General features: G+C 50.0%; 2 protein-coding genes and 1 long non-coding RNA gene across 3 annotated transcripts in view; 1 reads left to right on the forward strand and 2 right to left on the reverse strand.

Moving 5' to 3' along the window:
- Positions 1 to 5,345: 5,345 nt before the first annotated feature.
- On the reverse strand, positions 5,346 to 6,938 carry LOC116090117. Its single transcript, XR_004118564.1, has 2 exons — positions 6,376 to 6,938; positions 5,346 to 6,022 (listed from the first exon to the last, which is right to left on the reverse strand). It is a non-coding gene; the product is annotated as an uncharacterized LOC116090117 (long non-coding RNA).
- On the forward strand, positions 6,142 to 10,274 carry Wdr38 (WD repeat domain 38). Its single transcript, XM_031370125.1, has 10 exons — positions 6,142 to 6,383; positions 7,018 to 7,157; positions 7,926 to 8,046; positions 8,663 to 8,779; positions 8,864 to 8,961; positions 9,167 to 9,247; positions 9,326 to 9,457; positions 9,552 to 9,701; positions 9,854 to 9,901; positions 9,992 to 10,274. The coding sequence occupies exons 2-10, from the start codon at positions 7,089 to 7,091 to the stop codon at positions 10,073 to 10,075; spliced, it is 900 nt and encodes a 299-aa protein (XP_031225985.1). The 5' UTR covers positions 6,142 to 6,383; positions 7,018 to 7,088; the 3' UTR covers positions 10,076 to 10,274.
- Rpl35 (ribosomal protein L35) overlaps positions 10,274 to 11,680 on the reverse strand; it is a 3,455-nt gene continuing 2,048 nt past the window's right edge. Inside the window, exon 4 of the mRNA XM_031370126.1 lies at positions 10,274 to 10,456. Coding sequence (XP_031225986.1) covers positions 10,307 to 10,456 — 150 coding nt within the window. The 3' untranslated portion in view covers positions 10,274 to 10,306. The remainder of the gene's footprint in view (positions 10,457 to 11,680) is intronic.

The following is an 11,680-nucleotide window of genomic DNA, read 5'->3' on the forward strand; positions in this document are numbered from 1 at the left end:
CTGGCCTCGAACTCTGAAATCCGCCTGCCTCTGCCTCCCAAGTGCTGGGATTAAAGGCGTGCACCACCTAGCACAAGACAACTTTTAAATGCACACATAGGCACCTCTACATCTCCCCCTTCCTATTTTTGTTTTGTTTTTAAGTTGTCAAGACAGAATTTCTCTATGTAACCTAGTCTGACTCAAACTCGCAATCTTGCTTTAACCTCTTTAGCATGAGAGTCATAGGTATGCACTTCACTATATGCAGGTTCCTTGAGTTTTTGAAAAAGAGGTATTTTTTCCTGATGTCTTTGGGGCCATTGGATTCACACAAACCGAATGTATTAGCGCCCAGCTCACCCCCATAAGAGTACTTCAAGTGCACTGGACTCCCTGCTGTGGTCCCTGCCTGTTGCCACACTCAGCTGGAGTTGATGAAATGGTGGAACCGGTCAGACAGATGAAGGACAGAGATAAGGAGTCTGATTAGAATGCAGCTGTGAAGAACAGGTGGAGGCCAGGCCAAGCCCAAATTTCCAGGTGGGCCCTTCAGGGTGCACATGACCTGTCCAAGCTGCCACACGACTTAGGCTAGACCAATCACAACGTCTCCAAAGAAGCTGCAGGACCCTGACTCTAAGATGTGTATCTCTGCTTCCTTTCTTTCTCATCTGGGATCCCAGCTGCTTAAGGTCTTCTAGGCTTATCTCAGTTGCACTCAGAGAGCCTTGGTTGAGCTGTGTGCACCCCCATCTCTTATCGAGGAGTGTGTCTTTTCTACATCTCACCCACTGGTCCAAGCTCCCATGGGCATAGGGGACAGAGCAACACTGGACCCGCTAGGGATGATCGGTCACAGAGCTATCTTCTAGACCATCACTTCCCGATCAGGATTTATATATCTTATACTTTTGTAGCGTCTATACATCAGAAAATGAAGGCTTTGTATGACAAGAGTGGGACTCCTACAATGCTTCCAAGGCCAGCAGGCTGGAAGGGAGCCAAGTGAATGACATTTAGCCAGCATAATACAAAGTCTAAAGCGAGTCTGAAGAATCTTTATGCGAGTAGCAGACGGGGAGGGAGCCCTGGCTGAACAGGTGCTCACGGGAAAGAGTGTACATCACATTTTCAAGAGAATAAAGCTGCTGCTGTAACCTCAATTGACTCTAGCACGAAGGCTACCTTACGAGAGACAGCGTTTCTGGAAAACTAGAAGGGCCTTTGAATGCAGGGCCTGCCAATCAACACTGCATTCTACACATCCAGAGGGACAATGACAAATTAGTGCATTTCAGGGAGGATGGTCTACTATACGGATACAGATACGGGCAAACCACAGCACCTGCAGGCATTCACAGCAGCTTCTTGAGAAACCAAGACTGACTCCTCTGTGCAAGTGACTGTGGGGGAGGGGAGGGAAGGGGAGAGGAAGGGAGAGAAGCCACCCTGGATGCACAGTACTAGGGAAAGAAATCCTCTGAGGCTTATGTAGAGCTTGCTTCAAGGCCTGCTGGTGGGATGGGATACCAAGACATGAGAAATTAACACGGGAAAGGAGCCCCTGACTTGGAGTCTAGGGGAAGTCTCTGTCAGCTGAGAGTTAAAGGGAGTGGGAGGGAGGGCGGGAGGGTGGGAAGGTGGAGAAATAGATCAGCGGTTAAGAGTGCTTGTGGCTCTCAGAGAGGACCAGAGTTCAGTTCCCCGAGCACCCACATACGGCAGCCCACAGCCACCTGTAACTCCAGCTCTAGAGAATTCAAGTCCTTTTCTGGCCTCTAAGAGCACCCACCACACACATGAACACATACCCATGTGTCCATACCCTCCTACACACATGTGCATATACCTACCCACCCATGTATGTACGTATACACACACACTTCAAAATAAAATCAGATCTTAAAGAAATCCAACACAATTAACATTTTGATCAAGCAGACTTTAATCTGAGACAGAAGCAAGAGGATTGCTACAAACTGGAGGCCAGTCTGGGCTACAGAACAAGACCCTGACTCAAGAGAGGAAATGTGAAGGTCACCCACATAGAGACAATATTCCTTTCATCTAGAGATGCTGCAAGTAAAAACACTAAGCCAGGCATGAGCCACGCTCAAGGCCTCAGCATGTGTTGCCTTGTCCTCCAGTTGTGCACATGCAGTTTTCTAGGCCTCTCATAAGAAACCCCATGTACAATAAGACATGCCTTAACCACCTTATAATAAAGACTGAAATTCTACCAAAGGCACCACCCCCGAGCCCCCAGCCATTCCATAACCTTGCTTACTGAAAAGGAAAGAAGTGAGGGCAAAGTTGCTCAGTTTTCCTTATAATTGAGAGTCCCCAAGATCATATATGTGGCTATGGCTTGAATATGACCATCCCTTGAGGGGCCTACATGCACACATAGCTGTGCCTTACCCTTTCTCTGACAGTCTATTAGCACTTGTAGTTATATTGAAATTAAAGTCTCGGGGGCTGGAGAGATGGCACAGCGGGTAAAGAGCACTGACTGCTCTTCTGCAGGTCATGAGTTCAAGTCCCAGCCACCACATGGTGGCTCACAACCACCTGTAATGAGATTTGATGCCCTCTTCTGGTGCATCTGAAGATAGCTACAGTGTACTTAGATATAATAATAAATACATCTTTTTTGTTTTGTTTTGTTTTGTTTCGAGACAGGGTTTCTCTGTGTAGCCCTGGCTGTCCTGGAACTCACTCTGTAGACCAGGCTGGCCTCTAACTCAGAAATTCATCTGCCTCTGCCTCCCAAGTGCTGGGATTAAAGGCATGTACCACCACGGCCCAGCAATAAATAAATCTTTAAAAAATTAAATTCTCTTAATAAAGTACAGTTCTGCTTCATACTGACCTGTCCTAGAATTCTTGTCTGTTATCAAATCAAGAACCAGATGTTTGTGAAGAGACTGAATTTCCATGGGCCCACTGCTTCTGACAGTGAGCCTGTGGCTAGGGCCGCAGAGCTTGCCACAAGTTGTTTCTTCTCTCCAGGACACTGGTCCCAGAATGTGGGCCCATCCTGGTGCTCTTCACCCCCAGGCCTCTCCCAATGTATCCAAATCCTGTGCGGGATTTCAAATACAAGGACTGGGGAGCAGCTCAGATAGGCCTGACTCCTCAGGAGGGAGGGGGAAGCTGATGCCCACTGGTCTCACTAAGAGCTTGAGACCTGCCCTGGCCCTGGCTCTCCCCAGTCTCTGAGAGGCAAGCACTCACTCTGTCTCTGGGCTTTCCTCCTGCCTTGCTCATTGGAAAGTGATCACAAGTTCCTGGGCCTAAAGACTAGAGGCTTCTCTTTTGCAGAGGAGAGTGACATGTCCTTCCCTTCTATAACACTTAACGTGCTTGTGTGGTGAGTTGTAGAGCAGGGGACACAGAGAGACATAAGAAAAGCCACAGTACTGGCTGAAAGAAAGACATGATGGGACTCACTCTTGAGAAGATAGGTGGTATGAAATGCCTCCTATGACCTTCCTAGGAGTTGCTAGGGGTGATGGATGTGGGGAAGGCACTCTGGGCCCCCAGGAGCAGCCGAGAAGCTGGAGAATGCATTCAGAAACAGGGTTTTGGATCTGAGTCCTACAGACTCTTGGGCAGGGCCTGAGTCATCCCCATTAGTATAATCTCATCAGGGTCCCCAGAGACTATACCTGACTAAATCCAGTGCCTGCATATTTACTGGTCATGAAGCCCCTGGCTGCCAGGCCCCTCTATGCATTACTAGTGACCCAGATGTATGTTCAGTAGGAAGGGCAATTTGGAAATCTATGTCTGGAAGAGGGTTTCCCCAAAGTCTCTGAGCAGTTCTGTGCATCAGTCACCAACTCTGAGAGGCAGCATGTCACTGCATCTTTGCAGACAAACTAGTGAGAATTTTGGTTTCTTAAAAACCCAGTTATAAGCCAGGTGGTGGTGGTGCACGCCTTTAGCCCCAGCACTTGGGAGGCAGAGGCAGGTGGATTTCTGAGTTCGAGGCCAGCCTGGTCTACAGAGTGAGTTCCAGGACAGCCAGAGCTATACAGAGAAACCCTGTCTCAAAACGAAACGAAACAAAACAAAACAAAACAAAAAAAACCAGTTATATTCTGTGAATGTTTTTGTTTTAATTTCAGGTGTGTGGATAAGAGGCTGCTTCACAGCAGGTGGTTATCATTTGTCTCATGCACTAGCAGGGGCGTGATTTTTGCCAGCTGTAGATAGTTTCATTCTGGGGACTCTGGAGAGGGTAAAATAGAACCTGTTGCAGTCACTGCTGTCCCTGTTGCTGGTGGTTCCTTTTGTTGCAGTTTCTTAAGTGGTTGTGACCAATGAGACAAGAAAAAGTTTGAGATATCCTGACGATGAAGATTGGACCAGCCTCAAGGAACCCAATACCCCTAATCTACAGGAAGTAGTCTAAAGAGGTCTATGCCACCTTTCCTCTCAAATCTTCTTTCTCTCCTACCTAGTGTTGTAGGGTTGTGTATTAGTCAGGGTTCTCTAGAGTCACAGAACTTATGGGTAGTCTCTGTTTAGTAAGGGAATTTGTTGATGACTTACAGTCTATAGTCCAACTCCCAACAATGGTCAGCAGCAGCTATGAATGGAAGTTGCTCAGCCCCACAGGGCAAGCAGGTGAAGAAGAGAGTGTGTGTGAATCTTCCTTCTTCCAATGTCCTTTTTGTAGGTCTCCAGCAGGTGTGGCCCAGATTAAAGGTGTATGCCAGTGTGCCTGAATCTGGGACTTGCTTTGTCCCAGGTGACCTTGAACTCAGAGATCTTCCTGTCTTAATCTTCTGGAACTCATAGCCACTATGCCTCAAGATCTCCATGCCAACATCCAGGTCAGAAACTTGTATTTCTCAGCCTCCAGATTAAGATCACAGGTGAGACTTCCAATTCTGGATTGTAGTTCATTCCAGGTATAGTCAAGTTGACAACCAGGAATAGCTACTACAGGTTGGAAGGGATTAGGGTGGAATAAAGATCAGAAGTGTGGTAGATATTAAGAACTCAATAAAATAGCTAAAAATAATGTCAGTGGGAAACCTAAGAGAACCTACTTTACATATGACAAGGCTGAGGTACAGCTGAACTGGGCACCTTGTTATGAATACCTGTTATGAGTATCTTGTTATGCCAACCTTGAAACCCTGTCTTTGTTCCAGGAAGTCGTTAGGACTAACTTATTATATTTATATTCTGCTCCTGTAGCCCTATCCCCTCTGCCTGCCAAATCCCCCACTTGGAAAGTCTCTACCCTGAACTATAAGAGCCTTAACTTCCACATGTCCAATGTTGACTTCTCGAACCCTGCCTTAGGGGGAGGCAGCCATGTACGTAAATTGAAAAAAAAAAAAAGGTTGCTTTAATTATTGCTTGCTTTAATTGATTTGACCATGATGATTTGAGACAGTGGTCTTTCTTCTTCCATTTTTGGGACTAACACCAGCCCATTGTGGGTGGTACCATCCTTGGGCAAGGTGGCCCTGGGCTCTATAAAAAGCAGGCCGAGCAAACCATGATGAGCAAGTTAGTAAGCAGCACTCCTTCATCGCATCTACATCAGTTTCTTCCTTCAGATTCCTGCCCTGTTGGAGTTCCTTTTCTGACCTGTTCAATGATGGGACCACAATGTACAAGAACAAGCCAAATAAACCCTTTGCTCCCCACTTTGCTTTTGGTCATGGTGTTTCATCACAGCAACACTAATCCTAAGTAGGATAGATGGGAGGGATGCTGTAGATAGACAATCCAGTGAATATGCTCAAGGTAGAAAGGAGCAGTCAGGCAGCTAGGGAATGTGTGGGCATGGGTGTTGATGTGTGAGCAGAGAAGGGGGGGGGGCTAGGGAATTCTGTTTCTGAGGGCTGTGTCTGAGAGTCATAGGTGGGGAGGAGTGGCGGTGGCTTTCTAATCTCAGAACAGACAGGTCTCCAAGGAGCCAACTCAGTGACTTGCACCCTCTGGGAGTGTGGATGAGGGTGGCCTGGCTCAAAGCTGCCATTGTCGTCTCCATACCCGTCTTGTTGTCTGGGGCCTAAAATAGAACAGGAATAGAATGATCCCGTGAGAAGATTCTGGTAAAGGACTGTGGGAAAGGGGGCATGAGTCATGCTGGGAAACCTTGAGTTTGACACTCCCAAAGTTCTACTGCCCTGCCCAACATCCATCCCTGCACACTATGGTCTGGTTGGGGAGCTGGCAGGCTTGTTCTGTCATGGAGGAACTAAGTCACTTGTCCATGCCTCATCCCCTTGGGAGCCTGTTTCTCAGAGGTACCAGAAATAAGGGACCTCAGACATCTGCTGTGAGCGCTCTGATAATTAATGAGCGAAGGGACCAAATCCAGGACCAGCACCACTCTCTGCCTCTGGACCTCAGTTCTCTCACCTGTAAAGGTTTGTTCTTTGCAGGTTTCAGGTCAAAATCCATGTTACGATCCTAAGCGCTCCCGGGACCTCCCTCCTGCACCTTCAACCCCCGGACCCAGCAGCTGGCACAGTAGGGAACGTTAGCCAAGACTGACATATTTTTCATGCCCTGCATTAGGCACGCTCTGCTTCGGGCTCCTTGCACCCTGGAGGTAGAGGCAGATGTTGTTCTCAGCCCCAGGGCTGCCAGCCACTCCTGGCCAGAAGCTTGGTTGCTCGTGGGTACTACCACGTGCTAGGCTCTCACGTGTTTAACTATGGATTGTGGTAAATCGGATCCTGTTCTGTGAGAGGAAGGAGTCCTGGGGCGATACAGCTGGCGTCCCGGTGTGCGGGGCCAACGCGCCCTCTAGTGGCTACTCTGCTCAACGTCTTGTTCGACAGTCAGAGGAGCTCCAGATCTGGCCAGCAGGGCGGTTCCCAAGGTTGGAAGACTCTTCTGCTACTCTACCTCCACTTGCTGCAACCTAGAAGCGCTCAGTCTCACTACCGCCTTCCATGGAGGCAGCTCAGAGACCTCCCCCACTGCGGCTGCGCCGCCCCGCCCCATTACCATGGAGACTGCTTGTACACAGTTTCCCTTTCCCTTCTACCCTGTCAGGAACCGAGGCCCCTCCGACGGGACTGGTGCCCGCTTAGGAGGGTGCCCTCCCGGTTCTGGAACGGGCGCCCATGAGCATCAGGGCCCCAAGAAAATTGGCCGTGGGCAGAGTGAGGTTCTACGGTCAACACCACGGGGAGGTGAGGCCCCAGTGCTCTACACAGGCTTGGTGGGGTCAAATCCCAACTCAAGAATAGACCCTAGGTTTATTTTTTTCTTTTCTTTCTCCCTTTCTCTCTCTCTTTCTTTCTTTCTTTTCTTTCTTTCTTTCTCTCTCTCTTCCTTCCTTTCTTCTTCTTTTGTTTTTTTCTTCTTGTTGTTTGTTTGTTTTGAGACAGGGTTTCACTATGTGGCTGGTTTTGAACAGAGATCCATCTGCCTCTGCCTCCCTAGTGCTGGGATTCAGGTGTGCGCACCAGGTTTTTCCCTACGCATGGTTCATTTTTAAAGACCGTGGTAGCACAGGCCCTTAATTCCAGCACTCGGGAAGCAGAGGCAGAAGGATCTCTGCATTCAAAGCTAGCCTGGTCTAGAGCGAGTTCTAGGATAGCTACAGAGAAATGTAGCGGTCTGGCCAAGGAACTCTTTACGTTAACAAGATTTCAAGCTCACACAGACGTGCTTTGTCTTTTGAGGCAGCATTAGGCTGGCCTCAAACTTGAGGCAATTGTCTTCCCTGGTGCTGGGATCAAAGGTGTGTGCATCATTATTTCTAGCTTGGTCTCAATGCTTAGGGTTAACTTTGAGGTTGCTAGTTTTTGAGCTAGAACTTGTTTTTGCATGGCTGTGGAGTGGGACCTGGAGTTTATGGACCCGCCAGGGGATCCTGGGCAGATTAGGGATGGCTAAAGCTGAGGGGACAAGTGACTCCTGACAGGCATAGGACCACTTTTGCCCTGCATTTTCAGGTCAACTGCTCTGCCTTCTCCCCTGATGGCCGGACCCTGCTCACAGCCTCAGATGATGGTTGTGTGTATGTATGGGGGACGAAGAATGGGCGACTGCTGTGGAGACTGGCAGGCCACAGAGGTGGGGCTCAGGCACCTGGCTGGAGAGAGATCTAAGACTCTATGCTGACATTCTGAGTCTACCTTGGTGACCTAGGACTTTGGGGGAGAGGATTGGAGCAAAGTCCAGCAGAGACAGCTGGGTAGGGTGACACTAAACCTAACACTCAGGGGATCAGACCTAAGAGACTTGAATGCTCCTCTTCCAGCAGAGCTACTCATGAAATGTGGCCCCCCTCCCCATGTAGTTTTACCTCTAGAAGCCTTCTCGGAGTGGGACAAATGTTTGATAGGCTTATTCCAGTCAGCCTCATGTCAAGGTCACCTGTTGTGCTGCACATGTGAACATGTCAGACTGCTTTTGGTCTTACTACCTCAACCATTGCCACACAAGCTAGGTGCCTGACTTGTTAAAGACACATGAAGCAATGGTGGTAGAGGGTGATTAACACCAAAGACAATTTAGGCCAGAGCCAAAGACCTAGCTGGGGCAGTGAGAGTATGGTGCTGCGAAGAGGGATCTGGATTGGACCAACCCCCCTGGGCAAACATGTAGCTGAACCCAGCTCAGGCCAGGTGTGGTTGGAACTACAGATGATAAATCAGGGCAGGGCAGTGCCATGTGCTCTCTGCCTCAGGCCCAGTTAAGTCTTGCAGTTTCTCTCCTGATGGCCGCCTCGTTGCCAGCTCCTCCTGTGACCGCACCACCCGCTTGTGGGATGTGGCAAGATCCAAGTGTCTACATGTGCTGAAAGGTGAGCAGTTTGGCCAGGAGCCACATTGGCTCCTTTGTGGACTTTGTCCCATCCTCTTTCACACCTTTGGGTTGGTGTCTGTAGGTCACCAGAGGAGTGTAGAAACCATCAGCTTCAGCCCTGACTCAAAGCTGCTGGCATCAGGTGGCTGGGACAAGAAAGTGATTGTCTGGGAAGTGCAGGTATGCTGGGGCCTAGGTCAGAGGTGACCAAATGCAGCCTTTGCTCTTAAGTGCTTACTACTCTCCACACCCAATCAGGCACCTAAATCGGTCTAGGCCTCAGGTTCCAGCTTGAGCCTCAGCAGGAGGAAGGGCAATGCCTGGGAAGTCAGGTCTGAGCTGCAGGGGCCTGGGCACCCCTCTGCAGCTCAGACTCTCTTTACAGTCGGGTTGCAACGTGCACCTCTTGGTTGGGCATTGTGATTCCATCCAGAGCAGTGACTTCTCTCCAACCTCGGATTCTCTGGTGAGCTTTCTCCCACCACCACCACAACCTGCATCAGTGGCCATCCGAGGGCTGTTTCATACTCATTACTGCCCACAGGCCACTGGTTCCTGGGACTCGACTGTGCATATATGGGACTTGCGGGCATCAACCCCAGCTGTGTCCTACCACAATTTGGAGGGCCACACTGGCAACATCAGCTGCTTGCGCTACTCAGCATCTGGTCTCTTGGTAAGCTAGGTTAACTGGGGCTCCAGGCCAACGCCAGTCCCTATTTGCCTTTGGGGGTGGGGGTGGTCCACTGAGCTCAGGAATGTCTGTTTAGGCATCTGGCTCCTGGGACAAGACCATCCGTATATGGAAGCCTACAACCAACAATCTGCTTCTTCAGCTCAGGGGCCATACCACCTGGGTGAATAGCTTAGCCTTTTCTCCCGATGAACTAAAGTTGGCCAGTGCTGGTTACTCTCGTGCGGTAAGCCCCCTGTCCAGATTAACTTCGGCCATACTAGTAATGCCCATGCGTAAGACAGGCAAGGACAAGGCTAGATATGTGACCTTGTCTGCAGACATATCTGAGCCTCAGAGCAGATAGCTCTCAACTGTATTGCCCGTTTTTATTTTTAGGTGAAAGTCTGGGACTGCCTCACAGGAAAATGCCTCGAGACCCTAAAGGTAAGGCACCAGGGCCAGTACAAAGACGGGTGCAAGGTGTCCAGGACTGGCAGGACTCACGAACCCCGACTGCTGCTGTGTTACTGACAGGGCAAGCTGGATGTGGCCCATGCCTGCATTTTCACCCCAGATGGCAAACTCTTAGTGTCAGGGGCTGCTGATGTGACAAGATGACAAGTCTGCTCAAAGTCAAGAACCTCTTCCATGTAGCTTACCCACGGGCCTAAGGTAACTAAGAACGCAGCCACTAGATCTGTGGCAGGGACTACTCTACCCCATCCCATAAGGCTGTCATCTGCTATAGGCACGAGGTGACCTGTTTCCCACCTCGTCCCAAGGCCCCAGGTGGCCAGTGTAAAACAGAAGCAGAAATCCAGTGAGTCTTGCACTTTATTGTCTGTCGTCTCAGGCCTTGACTGCATACTTGCGCAGTGGGTACAACCGCTCTTTCCGTTGCTGCTTCTTGGTCTTCAGCTTCTCTTCGTGCTTGGTGAGCCGGCGGCGCATGGCTCTAGTCTTCTTGGGTCGCAGGTCCAGGGGCTTGTACTTCTTGCCCTGGGACAGAAATGACAGGGTGAGTTTGAGTACCAGGGGCTACTGGGCTGAAGCAGGTGAGCACATGGGACTTCTCTGAGAAAATGGTAGGGCATTCAGAGCCTTTCAGCTGGGGGCTGTCAAATAAGGTACCATAAGAGGTTGGCAGACCTAATATCTGCACACCCAACCCCACTACTTCAAGATATAAGGGCCAAGAGGGGGCTGAACTTCAGTTTTTTTATGCACCACCCACCAGTGACTAAGTAGGAAGTCAGCACAATTGAAAGGGCACTCACTCCACACATACCAGGCCCTGTGGTGGCTACAATGACCTGGCTGACCCCCAGGGCAGGACTCACTAATGCTCTAGGCAACACTGACCACAGAAGAAGGCTTGGTCAAAGTCACCTCAACACAAGCAAGACCCTGAGCCGTTAAGGGAGCCCTACCTCCTAGCCCTTCCCAAGTGCTCTAAAGCAAGGCTGTCCCTTAGTGTCCTCAGGGACCAGGCCCTGTCAGCCAGGCCCCTACATGGTAAGGAGAAGAAGCCCCACCAAGAATTTCAGGAGGCAACAGCCTCCAAAGCAAGCTCCTCAGCAGCCTGCTCAAAGTAAAGAGAGCAGGACATGCAAACAGCCTTTAACCTGTGACTGCGGTTCCTATGAGTGGCTGCTCCTGCCTGCAAAGGGGTGGGTACAACGGGTTCATATCCTCATGCACCAAGCCCCTGCAGGTGGACAGAGGACCCTAGAAAGCACTGTAGAATAAGGGGGGACACAGCCACATCAGGCACCTCACTTATCCACTTCGAGCTCTGCCTACAGAGTTGCCACCAAATACACCTATCTACTGTTCATTCTACAACAGTGTGGACAGAAGGCAAAGCTCAAGTCCAAGTATTCGCACGGCATGATGCCTGGAACTCCCAGCAGCTAGAGGCAGAGGGCCCCTGTGAGTTCTAGACCACCCTGGTCTAAGAGCAAACAAACTCCCAGAACTCTACCCCGGTTTTTTGTGGACTGGAGGTAGTTCAGGGCAGGTTTACTCACCTGCCTAAAATGTGAGACCCCATGGTGTCCTAAATAAAAAGGCTTGCTCTCCAGCCACGTGCGTCAGCATCAGCAGTGAAGCACAAAAAGTATCCCCTGAGTTCCACCGCCCAGGAGTAAGGCAAGGTCCCCAGCCACTCAGCACCCTGAACCATAGGCGTGTGGTCCCCAGCCACTCAGCACCCTGAACCAT

This window comes from Mastomys coucha, unplaced genomic scaffold (assembly GCF_008632895.1).
Source record: "Mastomys coucha isolate ucsf_1 unplaced genomic scaffold, UCSF_Mcou_1 pScaffold15, whole genome shotgun sequence".
Lineage (NCBI taxonomy): Eukaryota > Metazoa > Chordata > Mammalia > Rodentia > Muridae > Mastomys > Mastomys coucha.